Source organism: Tasmannia lanceolata, unplaced genomic scaffold, assembly GCF_043159265.1.
Source record: "Tasmannia lanceolata isolate RefF3 unplaced genomic scaffold, GAP_Taslan_0.1 ptg000019l, whole genome shotgun sequence".
NCBI lineage: Eukaryota > Viridiplantae > Streptophyta > Magnoliopsida > Canellales > Winteraceae > Tasmannia > Tasmannia lanceolata.
Genome location: NW_027518696.1, coordinates 13,150,739 through 13,174,959, shown reverse-complemented (window position 1 = coordinate 13,174,959; position 24,221 = coordinate 13,150,739). Strand labels below are relative to the sequence as shown.

Here is a 24,221-nt window from a genome sequence, read left to right as displayed (position 1 = left end):
TCTTTTTTTCTTATATATGATGCGCCGCAGGCTCTTTGAGCTTTCGGTATTGCTCTTCGGGCCATTTAAGTTGTGATCTTTGTTGGCGAGGGTACTCCTAGTGCACCCCGTAGGGCGTCTTTTTTGTGGAAGGACTATCTTCCCCTCGAGTGATCAGTTCGGGGTTAATAGGTCCCTCCTGCCCTTTAAGGGGACGTCTTTTCTTCATGGGGAGCGTTTTAGGGTATGTTCGGGAGGATCAGCCCAGATGCTACCTCTGTCCCACTCCCTGTCTTTTTCCGGCCCTTTATTTATCGTGGGCCGGAAAGTAGAGATACACACATGGCTTCAGATAGAAATGCCATTTCATTGATTTATCGTGTGGAATACATGTCTTTGTTTCTGGAAATGACAAAAGGAGAACAAGCAAAACATACGTATATCTTAAAAGAAAAACACGGGCCTTACCCTACCTTCTCATTGGTAAAATTCTCGGAGGTTATCCATGCTCCAACTTCGAGGGACTGGGGTCCCGTCGAGGCGCTCTAGCTGATAGGCCCCGGGGCGGAGCGCTCGAACGACCCTGTAGGGTCCTTCCCATTTCGGCGCGAGTTTTCCGGTATTGCGGGGGTCGGATGCCTCCGCTCGTCACAGTACTAGGTCGCCGGGTTTTACTGTGCGCTTTCTTACTCGGGCGTTGTAGTACCGTGCCACCGTTTGCTGATAGGAGGCCGTTCGGAGGAGGGTTTGCTCTCTTTTCTCGAGCACGAGATCGAGAGTGTTCCGGAGGAGCTCGGAATTTCCCTGTTCGTCATAATTCTCCGTGCGGAAGCTGGAGAGGACGATTTCCAACGGGATGACTGCTTCGGCCCCGAAAGTTAAACTAAAAGGGGACTCCCCGGTTGTGGTCCGCGGCGTCGTTCGATAGGCCCAGAGGACGTTAGGGAGCGCTTCTACCCAGTTTTTCCCAGCTTCTCCCAATCGCTTCTTGAGGCTCTGGAGCAAGATCCTGTTGGTTACCTCCACCTGCCCGTTAGCCTATGGGTGTGCTACGGAGGCGAAACGGTGTTCGATGCTTAGGTTATCGCAGAATCTGCCGAATTCAGCACTTGCGAACTAGGGACCGTTGTCCGTTACAAGTATCCTCGGAATGCCGAAGCAGCAGACCACATCGTGATAGAAAAACTTCTCCGTTGCTTTCGAATTGGGCTTTGCCACGGCTTTAACTTCGACCCATTTGGTGAAGTAGTTGATGGCGACGTACAACATTGTATGCCCCCCGGAGGCTTTTGGGAATGGTCCGAGCAGGTCCATGCCCCACATGGCGAAAGGCAGGGGCCCCGCCATCGCGGTGTATGGTGTGGCCGGTTGACGGGGGGTGGTTGCGTACCTCTGGCACGGGCTGCATTTCTTGACGAACTCCTTGGCGTCCCTGAGGATCGTAGGCCAAAAGTAGCCGTGCCTTACGATTTTCTGAGCTAGGATCCTGCCGCCTCCGTGGTCTCCGCAGATTCATTCGTGTACCTCTCGTAGTGCGTATTCTGATTCGGAGGGTACCAGGCATCGGAGGTACGGCCATGTGTATGATTGCTTGTATAGCCTGGGTCCGTGGACTACGTAGTGGGCAGCTCTTGCGGTTAGGCGCCGAGCTTCCAGCTTGTCTTCGGGTAGCACCCCGTCTTTCAAGTACCGCATGATGGGGTCCATCCAGTTTGGTCCTGGCGAAATTTCCAGGACTTGTACCTCGTCGATGCTGGGGTGGGGTAGTTTCTCGGTGAGCACGGTGCCGAAGTCATGGGTTTCTTCGGAGGCCATTTTTGACAATGCGTCCGCTCGATTGTTCATGTCTCGCGGTACCTGGAAGATTTCAACTTTTCCCATTCTCTGCAGCTTTTCTTTTACTTTCTGGAGGTATCGCTTCATCTTGGGACCCTTGGCCTCGTATGCCCCGTTTACTTGATTGACGACGAGCTGGGAATCGCTGTAGACTTTTAACATTCATGCGCCAAGCTCCGTGGCTAGGCTCAGCCCCGGGAGTAAGGCCTCGTATTTAGCCTCGTTGTTGGAGGTTTTGAAATCCAGCCGGAGGGCGTATTCTAGTGTGAATCCTTCGGGGCTGTGGAGGACCACTCCCGCCCCGTGCCCTATTTTACTTGCTGAGCCGTCAATGTGCAGGGTCCAGTGAATCTCGTCGCTTTGTTCCGCTGAGTCTGGCCTCATGTCTTCGCGAGCCGTCTGTTCGGTGGGGCCCCTGTCACTTTCCGTTGTTGCTGGTTCCGTGGCAGGGGCTGTAGATTCCACTATAAAATTGGCGAGGGCCTGGGATTTATTGGCCGGCCTCGGTCGGACCTGGATGTCGAACTCTCCCAACTCGACGGGCCCAGCTTACCATCCTGCCCGAGGTCTCCGGTTTTTGGAGAATTCTCCTCAAAGGCTGATCAGTGAGAAGCACTATGGGGTGGGCCTGGAAGTAGCGGCGAGTTTCCGGGCGGCACTAACGACTGCGAGGGCGAATTTCTCTATGTTTAAATACCGGACTTCCGCACCTTGGAGAGTCTTGCTGACATAGTACACCGGGTATTCCTTCTTGTCGCTTTGTTTGGCCAGTACCGAACTTACCACCGTGGGGCTGATGGCCAGATACAAAAATAGTTCTTCCCCCGGCTCGGGTTTGGCGAGTACGAGCGGTGTCTGGAGGTACTGTTTCAAGGCGTCGAAGGCTTCTTGGCAGGCCGGGGTCCATTCAAATTCTCGTATGTTTTTCAGCTGTTTGAAGAAGGGCTGACATTTCTCCGCCGACTTGGGCATGAAACGGCAGAGGGCGGTGATTCGCCCTGCGAGCCTCTGCACTTCTACCGCTGTTGTCGGGGGCTCCATGTCCAAGGTGGCCTGGATTTTTTCGGGGTTGGCCTCGATACCTCTCTGACTAACCATAAACCCTAAGAACTTCCCGGAAGTCACCCCGAAGGCGCATTTTGCGGGGTTCAGTTTCATCCGGGCCCATCTTAGGGTGTTAAAGGTTTCTTGAAGGTCGGAGATATGTTTGGAGGCTTCCAAGCTTTTCACCAGCATGTCATCAACATAGACCTCCACGTTCCTTCCGATTTGTGCTCGGAATAGCTTGTTTACGAGCCGCTGGTAGGTGGCGCCCGCGTTCTTTAACCTGAAGAGCATCACGGTGTAACAGTAGACGCTCTGATCGGTAATGACCGTTGTTTTTGGGATGTCCGATTCGTGCATCTTCACCTGATTGTAACCCGAGAAGGCGTCCAAGAAGGTGAGGAGCTCGTGCCCGGATGTGGCGTCGATGAGTTGGTCAATGCACGGGAGGGGGTAGGGGTCCTTTGGGCAAGCCGGGTTTAGGTGTGTGAACTCTATACAGGCCCTCCACCCCCCATTGGCTTTTTTTACCATAACCACATTTGACAGCCATTCGGGGTACCGGATCTCTCTGATAAATCCGGCTTGTAGCAGTTTTTCCACTTCAGCTTTTATGTGAGTCTGGCGTTCTATCGCGAAGTTCCTCTTTTTCTGTCAGACGGGTTTGAGGGTTGAGTTCACGTTTAATCTGTGAACAGCCAATTCCTTTGGTATCCCGGGCATGTCCTTAGCAGACCATGCGAATATGTCTTTGTTGGCTCTGAGGAAGTCGATCATTTGGTCTCGCAAGGTGCCTTTCAGCAGGGAACTGATCCGGACTTGTTTCTCTGGCTGATCGTGGTCTATGGGGATGGAGTCTAGCTCCTCGGCAGACTCTCCTCTGATTGTGCAGGCCCGCTCCCGGGGGTCTTCACTCCCGATCGTGAAGTTTTCGGCCGGGGCGTTGCTTCCTCTTAGGCTTGCCGCATAGCACTAGCGTGCTATCATCTGCTGCCCCCGGACTTCCCCCACCCCGGTTTGAGTGGGGAATTTCATCTTGAGGTGGGGGGTGGAGACTACCGCTCCCAAGTCTCTTAGAGCGGGGCGCCCTATAATGGCGTCGTAGGTGAACGATATGTCTACGACCATGAAGGTGGTCAGGATGGTTTTTTGGAGGGGGTACGTCCCAAAGGTCACGGGTAAGTCGATCTTGCCGTTGACCCGTACGGACGCACCGGAGAACCCGTAGATGGAATACTCCGCGGGTCCCAGCCTCTCTTTGCCCAATTTCATCTCTTCGAAAGTTTCGAGGTGTAACACATTGACGGAGCTCCCCGTGTCAACCAGGATTTTTCCTATGTCGAAGTTGGCGACGACTAGCCTGACGACCAGTGCATCGTCGTGCGGCACTTGTAGTCTGTCGAGGTCTTCGTGGGAGAAAGTGATGATCTGGTCTTCACGGGGCGGATCTATTCAGGCCTTTTTGGAAGGCATTTCCATGGAAAACACCCGCTCTGCGTACGCCCGCCGACCAGCTGTCGTTGGCCCTCCCGCCGCCGGCCCGCCAGTGATGATATTGATTTTCCCGATAATGGTGGGCGGTTGTTCGCGGGCGGTGGCGGCTACTGGACCGGCGCCTGCTGTGCGACTGGCATTTGCCTCTGGGTTCGTCGAATGGACGATGGGCCTCGCGTGAGTTCTCGCCAGGGCTCCTAAGGTATTGATTTAGGTGCCCTTCCTCGGCTAGCTTTTCTAGGCGGAGGTGGAAACAATGGTTCGTTTCGTGGCCATGGTCCCCATGGAACTCGCAGAATTTTCTTGCGGATCGCTTCTTCGGGTCCGTGGCCATTTTCTTGGGGGGGGTTCAGGAGACCCTGATCTCTGATAGCTAGTAGAACGTGGGAGAGGGGAACCTTTAGTGGGGCGCTTCCCAGTCTTTCAAAGACGGGGACGGGGTTCCGGCTCATTTGTCTTCCTTCGGCTCGTGGCCTCATGGTCCTTCGGCCGTCGTTGTTTTTTCTTTCATCGGGGCCGGGCTGATTCTGCTCTCGGGCGCAGGCTTCTTCTGCTCGTACGAACTTGTCAGCCTTGGATTCAAGTTCCTGCAGGTCCCATGGTGGCTTGAGGGTAAGATGTAGCTTAAGATTCGGGTTGGTGGTGGCATGCTTTAGTGTTGCGACCGCTATTTGGACGTCCATGTTAGAAAGCTGGGCCAATTCGGCGTTGAATTTTAACATGAAGTCTCTTAGGGTCTCGTTTCTTCCTTACCGGAGGGCTAAGAGAGCGTCCGTTGGGTCGTGGCGGAGGCGGTTGTTGGCGAACCTCGCGCTGAACTTCCTTCCGAATTCGTGGAAGGATGCGATGGAGTCGGGCTCCAATCTCATGTACCAATCATTAGCGGTTTTTCTTAACAGGGAGGCGAAGGCTCTGCACATGAATCCGTCTGACGCGCCCCGGAGTGTCATTACCCTTTTGAAAGTTTGGAGGAACTCGAGGGGGTCTGTACTTCCATCGTATAGACCGAAACGGGAGAGGTCTATTCCTGCTTCTGCTGGGGTCTTCAAGACCTCCAAGGTGAATGGGGATGCCGTTTCCCTCTCCCATTCGTCAAGGATGCCGTGGGCATAAGGCTTCTTCATTTCCAGTTTTACCTCTCGGATTTGCCTTTGCAGGTCGGCTATGGGGTCCATACTGGGAGGTTACGCTGAGGTTGCTACCCCCTCCGCCCGAGCTAGGGGTGGTTCCTGGAAACGAGCAGCCAGGGCAGGGGGAGCACGGCTTAGCGTAGCTTGCTTCCCGCTGTCTCGCTGGTGTCCGCTAGTGGTGGGGAGCAAAGGGCTATTTGTCGATGGGGACGGCGTCCAACGGGTTGGTGCTCGCCCTCGCCGGGGATGGCGTTCCCCTGGCTGCTCTTCGTCACCTTCGTCGTAGGCTTCCGTCTGGTCCTGCATTGTCGGAGGCCTCCCCGGGGCCGGGGGTTCCGGTGGGGGTAAGCATTGGAGCAGTTCTTGGCGGAGTTCGTTGAACATTTCCATGGTGGGAACCATCTGCGGTGTGCTGGAGGAGGGCAGGTGTCAGCCCGAGAGCAGTGAGTTAGGCTCTCGGGAGCTTGAGGTGTGGGTTTGTGCGCGTTGAGCCTGGCTCCTGGTCATTACCCCTATTTCTTGCTGTTGGGTGTGGTTTCTCATCACCATAAGGCATTCAGTACTCGACGAGTCCCACGGATGGCGCCAATATGATGGCCTCTGAATCTGGGTCTGCGATCGCGTGGTCGGTAGAGGGCCTCTGCGAGGTCTGCAATCACCAACAAAGGGGGTCAGGGGGTCCGGGGTGGGTCCCGGACGACCACTTCGACACCCAAGTCAGATCCTTCGACCAATCAATATAAAGGACAGCGAGAAGGGGAGGGGGTTTGATCAGGGTTACCAGGATCACAACGCGGGTTCTTTTCTGGGTGTGAATGAGTGGGTCGGAGGGGACTAGCAGGGAGAATAGGATTGAGTTCCTAGTCTCCTCTGTTGTTGCCTCGCCTCTTTCTCCGGTTGTTCTGCGGGAGCTGATAAAAGGGGAAGTCTCTCCAAAAAAATGTGGATTGCTCTATTTTTCCCTTCTCTTCCTTTTAAAGGGATGTGCGCGGGCCTTTTCATCATTATGGAGAGAAAACCTTCCTTTGCAGGATTGGGCCGTTCCCCTGCTCCGCCGGTGTGGCACCCGATCCGAGAGAGGCGGGGGGACGAGCCCCCAGACGGTCTCTAGATCATCCACGTGAAGGAGAGCTCCACCAAGGAACTCTCGAAAGAGTGCCCCTCACAGCATGAGTGGCGATGTAAAGTGAGATACCTCTCGATTCAGGGACTAGCCCGGATTCGAGGCGTACCTTAAACAAAGAAAGAGTCGCCATCCAAGAAAGTAGGCCCTGGATCCCATGCTGTGCTCTGTCGCAACAGATAACCAGAGATACAAAAGGTCTGTGCCTGATGACGAATGGGGAAGGGGTTAGACGCCCCCAATTCGCCCAAGTGCAAGCACCTGGGTCTCCTATGCCATTTATTATTAACTTTGAAGAATTTTTGGGCGAAAATCATGCGAAATGGGAACGAATATCCCCGAGATAACGTCTAGCTAATCATGCATGTCTTGAGGATGAATAAGAAGCACACACAAAATAAATGAAAGACATGTCACCTAAGAATAGCTAGGTTATGAGTGCCATGCCTAATTGGCGTCTAAGTTCTGATGGGCAAACACATGCATGCTAAAGCTAAAGGTATAGGGTCTGTACATGAGAGTAAGAAAACACAGCAAAACATACAATATGACAAACCCTAGACTCTAATGCGATACTTGACTCAGACCAAGATGGCCATCCATCCTGGCTGCACTACGTATCCCGGCCTCGGGAAGAATCAGAGTCAACGTAGTTCGATGACCTATGCTAAACTACAATGCCTAACCTTCTAAGACCGCTATCCTAGACTCGATCAACTAGACCTGACTAGTTTTTAAAGCTTCTTGCGCCATTACTTAAGTTCAAGTGAATGGTAATTTTTAGGACTCCCTATATGCCCTAACTAATGCAAGTGGGCCCTACACCCTATGTGTGACTAGGCTGTGTGTCCTAAGAAAAATCATGGGCTATCTAAGCGCATTCTAGTCTAACCATCGGCTCGACTAAGTGTCTAACTGACCACGACTCGAGGCCTCTTAACTCTGAGGACACTCACACGACAAGACTCAGCATATCAACACAAACAGGACAGACTCCTAACTCTAAGACACCCCAAACGCCTAGGACAGACTCCTAACTCTATGGGAAGATCTTTTGAAAATTGCTGGTAAGGTTATTTTGAAGAATTTTTGTAGTTTTGGAAGGCTTGAAAGGTTTTGAAGCTTATAGAAGTTGTGAAAGTTGTGAAAGTTGTGAAAGTTGTGAAATTTGTGAAATTTGTGACTGAACTCGGGATGCCAGCTGCAAGCCCGAGCTGCCTACGTACCCCTCAGCTAGGGATCAAGCCATCCATAGTTCGGACTGAATTTCCTAACTACTCCTAATGACTCAAGATTTTTGAGATTTTTGGTTTTTCAGATTTTTTTGAGTTTTGACTTAAGAGGACAGAATCCTATCATCATAAGGGTAGGACAAACTCCCGATATCCCGCAAAGGTTGGACAGCATCCTATGCTTTGCGGGGAAAAAAGACAGAATCACGACTCTGCAAGGGTTGGACAGCATCCTATACCTTGCAAGAGTGGATAAAAAATCACATGACTTGATAAGAGGTTGGACAGAATTCTAACCCCTATGATGATAAGACGGACTCCTGGAAGACTGACTCTCTAGCTAAGGACAGATTCATATGCCAAAAGACTGGCTCCGAAACTAGTTACTCTAAGAGGGAGGTGCTAATGAGACAAGGCATGTCTCTTAGAAGAAAAAAGAGACAAAGAAGGGGGTTAGTGAGACTAGGCAAGTCTCCTAGAAGAGAGAACACTATGAACAAAGAGACAAAGCCTGTCTCCAAAAGGTTTGACTTTTCTGCTGAGACATAGCTTGTCTCCCTGAAGGTGAGACATTTCATGCTGAGACATAGCTTGTCTCCCTAAAAAGGCTCTAGATAACTCTTTCATTGCCCTTGCAATGAATGGGTTTCTAATGTACAAGGGATACACACCTAAAAGACTGGGCAAGTCTTTTAAGTAAATAGGGGAGTGCTACTTGGACTGAGCAAGTCCCCTAATGATGGGCTTGGGCTAACGCCTTCATCGCCCTTGCCTTGAAATGACAGGGAATCTAATGCCTAAAAGGGATGTTTAAAAGACTTAGAGAGTCTCCTAAAATGAAGAAAGAGAAATGGGTAAAGGTTAAGATCCAGGTGAGGAATGACACATTGCTCCTATCCTTCCCAAGTTGTAGGATATTTGCATCTAATATTCATCAAGTGTGATGCGCTTGATCAACAATAAGTTGCCAAATAAAATCCAATTTGGGTTTGGGGTCTAGAGAAATCAAGTACACAATTGGGAAATTCAGAAACCTATTTAATTCACAAAACAAGTACAAAGCTTTTGGGTAAATAACAGGTTCGGTATGTCATCTGAACCAGTCATGGGTAATACCAAATCAAAGGTGTTTAAAGCTAGAGGAATTGCTCATGCACCACAAAAATTATCTTGACTGTGAATTTACACAAACTAGGCATTTTACATGTCTTAGCATTAGTGAGAAGAACACGGGAACCATATACCCACACAGCACAAGGATTCCTAGATTAAAGACAATGCCTCTATGTTCACTCAAAACACATTAGGGTGGCAGAAAATTGGAGGAACACCTTAGTTAAAATGCGACCTGGTCTCATCTCAAATGTAAGCCACAAGGACTCCAATCGAAACTCATATTATAAGCGAATTCAAAAATTGTACATATACAACACCTGAACACACATCATCATATACCACTAACCCAAAGCAAAATGAGAAGAATGGACAACTTTTGTTACTACCCTTTCAAACAACATTGAAACTGAAGGTGGGATGTAATTGGTGACAAGATTCCGACCTTGTTTTCCCATTTGGGTCCAAATTCCATGGCTAAGAATTAAAGGAAAATCAAATTTATCAAATCCTTTTATTCTTAATCTGAGTTTTTCTTATTTTTAGCAAATCACATTAGCAAAAATCCCCACACTAATTCCACAAATCACCAAACGATGGCTTCCCATGAAAATCTTTTTATAGAAAAACATCATTGATAATGGCAAATAAATCGGATTTTCAAGAAAGAAAGCTCACGGAAGACTATACTAACCATCGCATATATATCAGAGCAAAGAGATATCAAATGAACAATCAGTGAAGAGCTAAAAAAAATAAAAAAATAATAATAATAAAATAAAATATAAAAAATGAGATGATTTTTTTACCCCTTTAAAACCTTCTCCTTACAGTAGCTGAGCGGGCTACGAATGAAGCCTCTTTCTCCTCCTCTTGTTCTCCCTGTTAGAATTTATTCCAAATGAAAACCCCTACTCCTTTCTTCCACTTCACATACCCTAAAACCACAACCCCCTTTTCTTTTCTTTTTCGCCAAAAACCCTAATTATTCCCTTAGATCTGATGAGAAAGGAACTCGAAATAGAGATCGCGGCCAAAGGATGAAAATCGGCCGGAGCTTCAGCAATGTCACCGGAGAAGATGGAGATCTTCTCCTCTCTCTCTCTCTCTCTCTCTCTCTCTCTCTCTCTCTCTCTCTCTCTCTCTCTCTCTCTCTGAGTGAGAAGACTTCAGATTTGTAGGGTCTGTTTGGAGTTGCAGGGAGTGAGAGTCGGAAATGGCTCACCGGAGATGGGGTGAGCTTGCCGAATTCCGGCTGGTGTTCGAGCTCCTACGGTGGTTGAGATGGTCGGATTCAAGGTGGGAGTGGAGGTGGTGGTTGGGCGAATGGTGGAGGTGGGTTTTCAAAAATGGGTTTTGGGTTTGCAGAAAAAATGGTGGTAGATGGAAAATGGGTTTGCAGAAAAAAAAAAAAAAAAAAAAAAAGGGGTGGATGGAAATGGAGATGAGGGTTTTCGGAGTGGTGGTTCGGTGGAGAAGAGGGGGATGGTGGCTGAGAATGGGCCGGCCGGATTTTGGATTTTTCGAAGTGGGTTTGGTCTCAAGAATGGGTTTTGGGGTGGTAGAGAAGGTGGCTGGGTGGAGAAGAAATGGGGGTTGTGGATGGGGGTTTGGAGAAGATGAAGAGGCCGAGATGGAGGCGGCTTGGCCGGAGGGAAGGTGGTGGGCGGCGGCTCTTTCTCCCTCTCTCTGTTTACAGGTGAAGGTGGGGGGTGTGGTAAGGAGGAGAAGAAGGTGGACGGATTCAAGGTGGGAGTGGGGGTGGCGGTCGGTCGGAAATGGCTGGCCGGAGATGGAAGGGGTTTGTGGATTTCCCTCTTCTCTGCCTCCCTCTCTCTCTCTCTCTGCTTTTTTTTTCTTGATTTTTTCTCTTGCAAAGATGAGGCTCCCTCCCCCTTCGAGAAACCCTAGTCTTGACACATATAGAGGGAAATGAAGATTTTCTCCCCCCCCCTCCCCCCCCCATCCTCCATGGACAGCCCCTCCTAATGCATTTAGGCTTATTCCTTTGGTGAACAGGGGGATCCGAGTAGAAAACTGGGGCAAAAATAAAGGAAAAGATTCTCCTCTCCCTACTCAATCCTAGCCTTTTGATTTATCCAACGGCTCTTAGAGATTGCTTACACCTTAAGTATTATCAGAATTCCAAAAATGCCCTTCTAAAGATGACAAATCACCATTTTACCAACAAAAATATCTTGCCTTTTATGAAAAAAGGAGGGCGATATCTACACAACCAAGCTTTGATAATTCACCCTACCACAACCCAACTTTGATTATTGCACACACTTCGCCTGTCTTATTCTACATTTTTCGCCCGATTGCTATGAAATTTTGCAGGGGTATCCCTGAGAATACTAACAACCTCCTCGGGAATTTGTACACAGGAATACGCACAATAAGATGCCCAAAACCCGAGCCTTCTTCTCATTTTGGGCCCAGTCCCTCAGGAATTTTTGAGATTAATTTCGGAATATTTTGGGACTCGGAATTTGGGAATTTTATTGAATTTTTGAAGTTCTTATTCAATTTTGGGGACTTTAGGGCCTTGTCAAAAAGGGGTGTCTACAGCCGGCGCGCGTGGCTTTGCCGGATATTTCCTTCCATAACTTGTGATGATGAGGCCTGGACGGCGAGAGAGCGACACGTGTCGTGATCGTATGGTCTTGCTGTTTCCCCACGCCTTTCTTCATGATGGTTTAGGCCTTATTTGTGCATGGGCGACACGTGGCGATTTCTGAGGGCGACGCCGTATTTGTGTCCCATCACCAAGCTCCTCAATTCAAAAGGCTTCTGTCACCTTTGTCCTCACTGAGTTTTTCTACACATGCCTTCACAGATATCGAGGCCCAGATTCCATTAAGGTCTCAGACGAATTCCGTTTCGAAACGATAACTGATGGCATGCAATTTTCCGAAGAAGACACAACACAAGATCTTTGGACGCTCTGTGTTTCCACACAGAAGAAGTGCCTTATTCCATTCCGTAATCTTGTAACAAAATTGAATCAGTCACCAAACGTTCCTCGGCTCAGTTGCATAGTTTTCGATGGTGTCATGACCTTCACTCTACGAGTTGCAGAAGAATGTGGCATCCCTGGTGTCCGGTTTTGGCCAACCGGAGCTTGTAGTCTCATGGGTTTCATCCATATTCCAATGATGATCGAAAGAGAGCTCCTTCCGCTAAAAGGTAGTAACGTGTGATGATTTTGCCTTGTTGGTCTTAAAAACTCAGCGAATTTCATACACTTTTGGATCATAGTTAAGAAACTTTGCTTGAGTCAACTCGAAGAAGAAACTTCGAGCTAGAAAAGAACTTGCGCACATATATTTTTCAATTAATAAATACAAGATGCAAGTTGCAGTGGTTTGGTTCATTTTGAAGTATTAATGATTAAATAACCATTCAAAAATAAATGATTAAATGACACCAACTCTAACTGCTTAAGCTTTTTGAGTAATTGGTTGTTTCACACATTCTACAGTAAAAGAGGTCATGGGCGTAAGATCCTATGTGGGCATTCATTGATTAAGATTGACGGTCTATATTGAAGAATGAGATTAAGAGTGAAATAACTGGAGTTACCGATTGACCATAGTGATAAGTAAAAGGTATAGGGGTAATCAGTGCCTCACATTCCTATTGGGGCCTCACATTCCTATTGAGACATGGATGGTTAGTGAGTTTCCCAATTCACATACATCAATTAAGTGTGGATAGTGTAGATAGTTAAACAAATTAAGCCAAATAGAGTGCCATTGGGGTGGAACTCTAGGGTGTCATTTTCTATAAATATAAGGTTGGTCTATGTTGTCTTCTAACTTGACCAAAGGAGATCTCTCTCACTAGAGATCAAGTAGACCAGAGAGAAAGTGGAAGATCCAGCCTGGTCAATCACCGCCATGGCCGATCAACATAAGTTTTGTCACGCCCCGAACCCGAGATCCAGCTTCCGGCCTGCGCGACAGCCGCCGCACGCCCATATATAGGGTTGCCCCCACAAGCATGTGAGGCTCCATCACAACCAACTATTCTCAATATTCAGAGCGACTAATAAATGTGCAAATTTTAGTCTCAAATAAAGCTCAAATGAAATACATATATAAGTCCATAAGTCTAAATCCACACAATTCTTATTCGACGACGATCACCTTAAAAAAGTAACAAAAGTCTCTAACTGGAATAATGAAAGAAAGCAAGAAATCTCCTAAGCTCCAATCCAAGTGCCTGATCTCAGCAAGTCTACTGCCGTTCCTCTGTATCTGAAAATTGTTAAACCACATAATGAGCTAACAGCTCAGCCGGTTTTCCAAATCCAAGCCAGCTAATAGGAAAACGAAAACAATGCTTGTGCGGAAAAGAAGTAACATGCCATAGAAATTTAGCCAATGCAGAAATTGATAGAAAGTAAGAAAATCGTTTCTACGTAAGCTACATAAGAAAAATACATTCTTTTACTAATAACGGTTCCAACCACTTCAGTTATGCAATTTTCCGCTTTGAAATTAATGACAAATAATATATATTTTCAACCACTTGGTTTTGTAGTTTTTCATTTAGAAAATAAATACTTAACAATCTTCTCTGTGGTAAATTTCCAACCTTATTGGCAAGTAGCGTAACCCAAGGCGAACACTCGTTCGTAGGACTCACAGGTCCTAAAGAGCGTGATACGTACCTAGATGGATCCCACTTACTGGAATAGATTAATTAGATATTTTAGTGAATAAGATCATATCTTGATATATTTAGTAGTTAGGTTAGATTAGGATAGTTTCTAGTTAGCTATTTCTATTCTTATAATAAGATCTTTCTAGATCTTTCTATGTTTATCATTTTCTATGTTTATCATTAAGTGCTTTATATAAGCATATGTTATCACTAATGAAAATGAATGAAGAAATTATCTTAGAATTGTTTCTTTTTGCACAAAGGAGGATTGATCCTTCCCTCGAAGTGGATCAAGAGGCTGATCTTCCCTCTAAGAAGATCAATCACGTTACGAACAGATTCGGGTTCGTAACAGTGCACAATGTCACAATATCAATAGCCAGAGGACTCCCTACTGGCCGCTCGAGATCAACCTTATGGGCAAATAAACTGGACCGGTCTACGTGATCACGTCCATTGTACTCACCCACTAGCAGGTTGGGCACTAGATCCCCACCAGAGATCAACCTTACTGGCGGAATCCATTCCATACCAAGACTGTATACAAATATAGAGAAAAGCAATTTAATGTTTTCAATACCGTGCCATAAATTTTGAAGACGTTTCAAACCATTGGAGGCTCCCCCGTTCCAAACCATTGAAACCATATCATATATAGAATGCTTTTCAATAGTGTTTCATGAATTTGAGTTTCCAAAATCATGTTAGTCACAAAGATTATTTTTTTTTGTATAAATAAGGAAGCATTTTAAGACTAAAGCATTTCATGGATAATGACAATTCAACCATTTAGTATGACATGCTAAAAGATATCAGTGAGAAACCTTTCCAAAACAAGTTCCATATAATGGACTGCAAATAAAGCTTGCAACAAATCTAAGTATATGGAATATACGTAATACACTGACATAAGGTAGGATCACCTACCTTAAGCGCTATCTCAAGAAATTTCATTTGCAAGGTCAAGACCCACGAAGAAGATCTTCCTAAAGTATAGAAGAATGTAAGGTAGAGTAGGTGGCTGAAATAGAATAAAACTCTAGAGTTATATAGGACTGTTGGGGTAGAAGGTTACTCACCTCTCGTTGCAAAGACCAAGCAATAGTAGGCTTTTTCCCAGTTGAGAAGGAACGACGACAACCAATTGTGGTCGTGTCAAAGGCAACTACAAGTATGAGATGGAGGGTCCCGAGACAAAAAGCTTCCTCTTGCACTTTTCCACCAAAGACGACACAGAACTTCCAAGGTATTTCAAAACCCCAAGAAAGGAGGCTAAACAATGCAAATGAAGGGTGGATCGGAGCTGAAACAACTAGCAGTAGTGGCTGTTTGTATTGAATTAGAATCCATTGGCATTGATTTTAGGGGATGTTGTAGATGAGGGCACAACACAAGGTGGCTGCTGTCATTCAAGGAAGAGGGAAAATAATTGATGCCTTGAAAGAGAACTAATCTAGTCTCTGATATTAACTTCAATTGAGAGAAAAGACCAACAATGGTCTTTTGTCCAAAGTCAATCATCTTCATACATGCTAAGTGACTCATTTTTTCCATAAGGCTTGATTTGTAAGAAAGGCGCCTTGATCGACCATGCAACAATTAAATTTGATTTGGCAAAATATCCTTCCTTGCATATGACAAAAAGGTAAGCAATTTAATTGGGTTAGGTAACTTGCCTTCCTTGCCCATGGCCAACCCAACACACCAATCCAAATTGCCTTGCTTGCCCACCATGCTATATTTAGTTAAGAAATTAATTTATTCTTATGGCAACAAATCATGGCCACCCAAAATTCAAAGAAGGCACTAACGAATTTGGTCATTCTGTCCTACTTTCTCTTTATAAACAAGATTGATAGGGGAATATCATTCTTTACACTTTCCTTTAAGAACTTCTATTTAGGATCCTACAATACCTTACTAGTCCAATAATTATCATGGCATTTAAAAATTAAAACACTTCTAATTAAATTCCTAGTCACCGAAATTGAAATCCCTAATGAGCACAAAAATCTTATTCTTACTCTATTCAAGGTCTTTGTTTAAAAGCATAGCTACTTTTAGTAAAACATCAAATACCGGATTTTGATAATGACACCCTACTCAAAAAACTAACACTTCTAAAATTACCCTATTTTAGAGGCATGAGTTTTGGTAGGGACACTCATTTCCAAGCAAGTATTCCTAATTTCAATTTTAGTAACAACACTCATCCCAAGGAAATTAGTCATAAGTCCATTTGATAATAACACCCATTACAAGTAGTTAAAACATGTTCAAGCCATGGGGATGGGTGTTACAAGTTTTCTATCTTTCTTTTGTATTTTAGTACTGTGCATGGTTAGATCCTTGGATTAATATATTTGTAATACTGTTTTATCAGTTCTATTTTGTTTATGATCTTGACATATTGATTGAATACAATGGTTCTAGGTTTACATTAAGTTCATAGGTTCTTCTGGGTTTTCTGCTTTGTCGTGGCGGGCGACGAGTTGGTGGCAAGTCGACTGTTTTTCTAGCAAGCCAAGTTAAGTGACGCGGGTTTTGAGTTGCCTCAGCGAGTATGATAATAACTTGTGATTTGGGCCCAATTCGACAATTTTCTTATTGGAGTTTATGGTTCTAACCCAAGCAATGTCTTATCCCCCCTCCCCACCCCACCCCACCCCACTCCCGCGCCACCACCCACACACACCCCGCTCTATCTCATTCTTGAGGCTTCGTTCGTGACATTGTATATGATGCCTATGATATTCCAGCTACTATTGATATTCTCACTACCATGTTTTGATAACTATTGATAATCTTTTATTATTTAAATAGCAGTCAAAATCTATTGCAATTCCCAGAAAGCTCTTACAGCCCAATTACGAAGGAAAAGACAAGGCCAGGTGAGATTGTCTCATTATCAAAACCTGGTAGTGCAGATAAGAAAATAAGAAAGCAACAGTCTGTATTCATGAAGAATTCTTCAATAAATTGGAGGGTTAAATCACCCAACAGGGGTAAAATTTTCTTCCAAGCCCTTCAGGAGCAAGGTGAAATAAATAAATAAATGGTTTGAATCATTGAGAAAGTTTGACTTTCCTGCTTATATATTGAGAAAGTGGCTCCTATTTTGACTTCTCCTGCTCATATTTTTCCTTGGAGAATTATGGGCATCCATCAAGTAAAGAACAACCCACCCCGCCCCAAACACGCGCACACACACACACATACACATGTATGTATAGTTGGGGCCCTAATAATTAATGCTCCATAAATTTATAACATCTTATTGCCAAGACCAAGAACTAGCGTTGTTCCTATGCTGATCATTTATTGTCTCTTATTTCTAATACTTCAAATAAAATCCAGTAAAGGCCAGTATTTATCGGAGGGGATAGGTGCCTAATATCACTGTGGTACTCTTTATGTGTAGAATGAAATGTTCATATAGTTGAGTACAAAAATAATTAATATTAGATATCATGCATAATTTGTTTCATGCTCGAAATTTTCCGACCACCCAACTCTTAATGAAAATTTTATATGCACGCAGACGAGAGTTTATTGAGCAATGAGACCATTGATTGGATACCAGGTATGAGAGGTACCCATCTCAAGGATTTCTCACTATTCGATAGAACGACAGATCCCAACAACAGCTTGCTTAAATTCATAGCAGAGGAAACCCAAAATAGCTTCAAGGGTTCAGCTATTGTTCTCAATACATTTGATGACTTGGAACATGAGGTAATATCAGCTATGAGATCCATCAATCTTCGTGTTTATACCATAGGCCCATTGACATTGCATTGCCGTCTGATGCCTGAAAGTTGTTTGAAATCAATTACCACAAACTTGTGGAAAGAAGAGAGAGAGTGTTTGGAATGGTTGGACAAGCAAGAGCCTGCTTCGGTCCTTCATGTGAATTTTGGGAGCCTTACACTCGTGAAAAACCAACAGTTGAATGAATTTGCTTGGGGACTTGCGAATACAAAGCATCCTTCCTTTTGGATCATGAGGCGTGACATTGTGACTGATGGGCAAGCAATTTTGCATGAGGATTTCACGACAGAGATAGAAAGTCGGGGTCTGTTAGCAAATTGGTGCCCACAAGAAGATGTGCTCTCCCATCCTTCTATAGCTTGTTTTCTAACACACTGTGAATGGAATTCGACAGTGGAGAGTATCTGTGGTGGTGTACCCATGATTTGCTGGCCAATGAATGAGGAATAGGCGTCGAGATCGGTAATGATGTAAAAAGAGAGGAAATTGAGCACGTTGTTCGGGAAGTGATGGGAAGAGGGGAAGGGGAAGGAGATGTGATTGAAGGCTATGAAGTGGAAGGAGAGTGCAGAAAATGCTACCAGACAAGGAGGATCTTCTTGTACTAATCTTGATAAACTAATTTCCGAGGTGCTTCAACTAAGACATGACTGACTTAACTCTAGTAGCCTGTATGAATATTTGAAGAATTGAACTAAACTCGTTGAGTCAACTCGATACTCGCCCAATTCAATTATTCTCATTAGAAAAATGAGAAGACTTTCCAAAAACTCATTAGTAAAAGCGAATAATTTTTCTGAAACTGCCGGTTCTATTTTGTGGCAAATTAAGTGACCTTAACTGCTGCACCTAATAGTGTTCGTATCTTTTAAACTTTAAAGTAAAAAATATAAATATATCTACAACATCCATATATTAGTAAGAAAATATGCTCCAAAATAATCCCATTTCGAGTCATGAGTCACTTGTTTGAGGTGACTCAACTCAACCCACTTTCAAGTCAGGCCTAAATTTCTAGTTTTTAAGCTATAATTTGAAGTTGTCTAAACCAATCCCATTTCTGTAAATTTTTCATTATCCTACTGAACATAATCAATGAGGATAAACACAAGCCATTTGCATCAATAGGCCGCACTTTGGACTTAAACCTGAGTTACGTGGTTCGTGCAATGTCATCGGTATGCATGAACCATTCCCATTTTGATTCTTGGTAATTCACCTGAACTAGAGAACAAATAATCCACATGAAAAGCAAGTGGTTCATCATAGTAAAGAATGAGATCAAGGGATTTGCTGAATCTCACTCGACGTCGTAGGATTTGTGACTTTGATTGAATATATAAGTTGAGAAATGCTAAAGTGAAGGGTACCCTTGCAAAAACCAGCTACAAGGGCCCTCAAGTATGATATTTGCAGGGTAAATACACATAAACTTAAGATGCGAAAGCTATCCAAGTAAAGGCACTGTTGATCCTCTCTCTCAAGTGGGAATGTCAATACCTATTTAGAGACTTGATAACCCCCATTTGGTCCCTCTCTAACAATTTTTCAAAAGTGCGTCCCCGGTTGGCAATTCTCGTATTTTGATGTCCCCCATTGGCAATTTTTCCTTGGAAATTATATGACGTAGGGCCTTATAAACACATACTCATCATCCCGTCCTTGATATTTGATCCAACAGCAGCTCACCTTTTGAGGAGCTGCTGTTGGATCAAATATCAAGTGTGGTATCAGTATCGTACCACCTTTACATGTTTATACGGCCCTTCAACATATAATTTCTCCTCAAATTATAATCAAAATTTTATTATAAAATACTAGATTTCAGGGTGTATACTCTCACAAGGGTACCTTGTTGCACTTTCGCCTTTCAAAATTTGTGTGGTACCTTGGTGCACTTCCCCGTGATGGCATTTTAGTACCCACATCCGATTAATAATAACAACACTTTTTTGGCTATTTTTGGGGTTTTGTGCGGATTGGTGCCCTCTTCCTTGTCCTCTCGATCAAGTGTCACAAAAGAGGATCCCATATTTTTTATTTCACAAAACAGATTTCCATTTTGCTAGCAATCCTCAAACTTGTATATACCCTCTTCCCCTCATTTCACTCAATTTTTATTCAAATGAAGCATCCTAAAACCAAGTCACTCAATTTTTATCTAATTCACCATTATGTGCTTGGTTCTTGAGACCATATAAACGGATCCTAATGTGCTTGGTGTTTGGGACCAATATCAAAAGCACAATTAAGTGGTCCAATTCTGATGACGAATGGAGATCAACTGTATTAGGCCGGACTTGTGACAGCAAACCATATCCCCTCCTTTTGTGTCCTTGTATGAACATTCCTTCATTTAATTGTGATCACTAAAAAGTTTTCCACATCTAAAAAACGGATGGCTCTTAGAGCCTTATCTCTACTCCCTCATTTCTAATAAAAAGATAGTAAGAGTACGCTACACTTCAGTTACCTCTCCTGAATACTATATTCTTGTGTGTTTTTCATATATAGCCTTTTCCCTCAATCTTATACATGGAGTTTGAACCTCCTGTAGTTGAAAAACAACATGTTGTTTGCATTCCATTCCCCGCACAAAGCCACATAAACGCCATGATGCAACTAGCCAAGCTCCTATATTCAAAAGGCTTCTATGTCACCTTTGTCCTCACTGAGTTCTTCTACACACGCCTGCTCAGATATCAAGGCCCTGATTCCGTTAAGGGCTCAGACGAATTCCGATTCGAAACGATAACCGATGGCATGCAGTTTTCCGAAGAAGACACAAAACAAGATCTTCGGATGCTCTGCGTTTCTACACAGAATAATTGCTTTATTCCATTCCGTAATCTTATAACAAAATTGAATCAGTCACCAAACGTTCCTCGAGTCAGTTGCATAGTTTCCGATGGTGTCATGACCTTCACTCTACGAGTTGCAGAAGAATGTGGCATCCCGGGCGTCTTGTTTTGGCCAATCGCAGCTTGTAGTCTCATGGGCTTCATCCATATTCCAAAGATGATTGAAAGAGAGCTCCTTCCGCTAAAAGGTAGTAACGTGTGATGATTTTGCCTTGTTGATCTTAAAATCTCTGCGAATTTCATACACTTTTGGATCATAGTTAAAAAACTTTGTTTGAGTCAACTCGAAGAAGAAACTTCGAGCTAGAAAAGAACTTGCGCACATATATTTTTCTATTAATAAATAAAAGATGCAAGTTGCAGTAGTTTGGTTCATTTTGAAGTATTAATGATTAAATAACCATTCAAAAATAAATGATTAAACAACATCAACTCTAACTGCTTAAGCTTTTTGAGTAATTGGTTGTTTCACACATTCTACACTAAAAGAGGTCACGGGCGTAAGATCTTATGTGGGCAATCTTTGATCTAAGATTGACGGTACGTCTATATTGAAGAATGAGATTAAGAGGGAAATGACTGGAGTTATCGATTGACCATAGTGATCAGTAAAAGGTATAAGGGTAATCATTGCCCATTCCTATTGAGACATGGATGGTTAGTGAGTTTCCCAATTCACATACATCAATTAAGTGTGGATAGTGTAGTTGGTTAAACAAATTAAGCCAAATAGAGTGCTATTGGGGTGGAACTCTAGGGTGTCCTTTTCTATAAATATAAGGTTGGTCTATGTTGTCTTCTAACTTGACCAAAGGAGATCTCCCTCACTAGAGACCAAGTAGACCAGAGAGAAAGTGGAAGATCCAGCCTGATCAATCACCGCCATGGCCGATCAACATAAGTTTTCTATCTTTCTTTTGTATTTTCTTACTGTGCATGGTTAGATCCCTGGATTAATAGATTTGTACTACTGTTTCATTAGTTCTATTTTGTTTATGATCTTGACTTATTGATTGAATACAATGATTCTAGGTTTACATTGAAGTCATAGGTTCTTCTGGATTTTCTGCTTTTTCGTGGCCGGCGACGAGTTGGTGGCGAATCAACTGTTTTGCTAGCAAGCCAATTTAAGTGACGCGGGTTTTAAGTTGACTCAGCGAGTATGATAATAACTTGTGATTTGGGCCCAATTTGACAATTTTCTTATTGGAGTTTATGGTTCTAGCCCAAGCAATGGCTTATTCCCCTCCTCCCCCCCCCCCCCCCCCCCCCCACACACACACACACACCCACCCCGCTCTATCTCATTCTTGAGGTTTGGTGACATTGTATATGATGCATATGATATTCTCGCTACAATTGATATTCTCACTACCATGTTTTGATAACTATTGATAATCTTTAATTATTTAAATAGCAGTCAAAATCTGTTGCAATTCCCAGAAAGCTCTTAGCTAGGGGTGGCAAAATTGGCCGAACCGAACCGGAACCGAGCCTAAACCGAACCGAAAATTCGGTTTCGGTTTGGTTAAACCAAACCGATTCAAATTTCGGTTTGGTTCGGTTTGGGGATCAAACCGAACCGAAACGGAATATTTCCAATTATTATGAGTAAGGGGTGGCAAAATTGGCGGAACCGAACCGAAACCGAACCGAAAATTCAGTTTTGGTTCGGTTTTAGTTTGGTAAAACCAAACCGATTCAAATTTCGGTTCGGTTCGGTTTGGGGGTCAAACCGAACCATTGCCACCCCTACTCTTAGCAGCCCAATTACATAGGAAAAGACAAGGCCAGGTGAGATTGTCTCATTATCAAAACCTGGTAGTGCAGATAAGAAAATAAGAAAGCAACAGTCTGTATTCATGAAGAATTCTTCAATAAATTGGAGGGTGAAATCACCCAACAGGGGTAAATTTTTCTTCCAAGCCCTTCAGGAGCAAGGTGAAATAAATAAATAAATGGTTTGAATCATTGAGAAAGTTTGACTTTCCTGCAAAGGGGCTCCTATTTTGACTTTTCCTGCTCATATTTTTCCTTGGAGAATTATGGGCATCCCTCAAGTAAAGAACAACACCCCCCCCCCCCCCCCCCCCCCAAACACACACACACATACACATGTATGTATAGTTGGGGCCCTAATAATTAATGCTCCATAAATTTATAATATCTTATTGCTAAGACCAAGAACTAGCGTCGTTCCTATGCTGATAATTTATTGTCTCTTATTTCTAATACTTCGTATAAAATCTAGTAAAGGCCAGTATTTATCGGAGGGGATAGGTGCCTAATACAACTGTGGTACTCTTTATGTGTAGAATGAAATGCTCATATAGTTGAGAACAAAAATAGTTAATATTAGATATCATGCATAATTTGTTTCATGCTCAAAATTTTCCGACCACCCAACTCGTAATGAAAATTTTATATGCATGCAGACGACAGTTTATTGAGCAATGAGACCATTGATTGGATACCAGGTATGAGAGGTACCCATCTCAAGGATTTCTCACGATTCGATAGAACAACAGATCCCAACAACAGCTTGCTTAAATTCATAGCAGAGGAAACCAAAAATAGCTTCAAGGCTTCAGCTATTGTTCTCAATACATTTGATGACTTGGAACATGAGGTAATATCAGCTATGAGATCCATCAATCTTCGTGTTTATACCATAGGCCCATTGACATTGCATTGCCGTCTGATGCCTGAGAGTTGTTTGAAATCAATTACCACAAACTTGTGGAAAGAAGAGAGAGAGTGTTTGGAATGGTTGGACAAGCAAGAGCCTGCTTCGGTCCTTTATGTGAGTTTTGGAAGCCTTACACTCGTGACAAACCAACAGTTGAATGAATTTGCTTGGGGACTTGCGAATACAAAGCATCCTTTCTTGTGGATCATAAGGCGTGACATTGTGACTGATGGGCAAGCAATTTTGCCAGAGGATTTCACGACAGAGATAGAAAGTCGGGGTCTGTTAGCAAATTGGTGCCCACAAGAAGATGTGCTCTCCCACCCTTCTATAGCTTGTTTTCTAACACACTGTGGATGGAATTCGACAGTGGAGAGTATCTGTGGTGGTGTACCCATGATTTGCTGGCCTCAATTTGGCGATCAACTGATTAATTGCCGTTACACATGCAATGAATGGGGAATAGGAGTCGAGATCGCTAATGATGTAAAAAGAGAGGAAATTGAGCACGTTGTTCGGGAAGTGATGGGAAGAGGGAAGGGGAAGGAGATGCGGTTGAAGGCTATGAAGTGGAAGGAGAGTGCAGAAAATTCTACCAGACAGGGAGGATCTTCTTGTACTAATCTTGATAAACTAATTTCCGAGGTGCTTCAACTAAGACATGACTGACTTAACTCTAGTAGCCTGTATGAATATTTGAAGAATTGAACTAAACTCGTTGAGTCAACTTGATACTCGCCCAATTCGATTATTCTCATTAGAAAAATGAGAAGACTTTCCAAAAACTCATTAGTAAAAGCGAATAATTGTTCTGAAACTGCCGGTTCTATTTTGTGGCAAATTAAGTGACCTCAACTGCTGTGCTTAATAGTATTTGTATCTTTTAAAGTAAAAAATATAAATATATCTACAACATCCATATATTAGTAAGAAAATATGCTCCAAAATAATCCCATTTCGAGTCATGAGTCACTTGTTTAAGGTGACTCAATTCAACCCACTTTCAAGTCAGGCCTAAATTTCAAGTTGTGAAGCTATAATTTGAAGTCGTCTAAACCAATCCCATTTCTGTAAATTTTTCATTATCCTACTGAACATAATCAATGAGGATAAACACAAGCCATTTGCATCAATAGGCCGCACTTTGGACTTAAAACCTGAGTTACCTGGTTCGTGCAATGTCATCGGTATGCATGAACCATTCCCATTTTGATTCTTGGTAATTTACCAAAACTAGAGAACTAAGAATCCACATGAAAAGCGAGTGGTTCATCATAG

General features: G+C 44.0%; 1 protein-coding gene and 1 pseudogene across 2 annotated transcripts; both read left to right on the top strand.

Moving 5' to 3' along the window:
- The first annotated feature begins 12,052 nt into the window (after window positions 1-12,052).
- Window positions 12,053-18,098, top strand: LOC143853022 (7-deoxyloganetin glucosyltransferase-like; annotated as a pseudogene). Its single transcript, XR_013236975.1, has 2 exons — window positions 12,053-12,140; window positions 17,164-18,098. The product of XR_013236975.1 is annotated as a 7-deoxyloganetin glucosyltransferase-like (transcript).
- Window positions 18,099-19,855: 1,757 nt separating this feature from the next.
- LOC143853060 (7-deoxyloganetin glucosyltransferase-like) lies at window positions 19,856-23,878 on the top strand. Its single transcript, XM_077362776.1, has 2 exons — window positions 19,856-20,442; window positions 22,690-23,878. The coding sequence occupies exons 1-2, from the start codon at window positions 19,929-19,931 to the stop codon at window positions 23,610-23,612; spliced, it is 1,437 nt and encodes a 478-aa protein (XP_077218891.1). The 5' UTR covers window positions 19,856-19,928; the 3' UTR covers window positions 23,613-23,878.
- The last annotated feature ends 343 nt before the right edge of the window (window positions 23,879-24,221 follow it).

Coding starts and splice junctions, on each gene's coding strand:
- LOC143853060 (XM_077362776.1), top strand. CDS start 19,929: ATGGAGTTTGAACCTCCTGTAGTTGAAAAACAACATGTTGTTTGCATT. Junction 20,443..22,689: donor AGAGCTCCTTCCGCTAAAAG/GTAGTAACGTGT, acceptor ATATGCATGCAG/ACGACAGTTTATTGAGCAAT.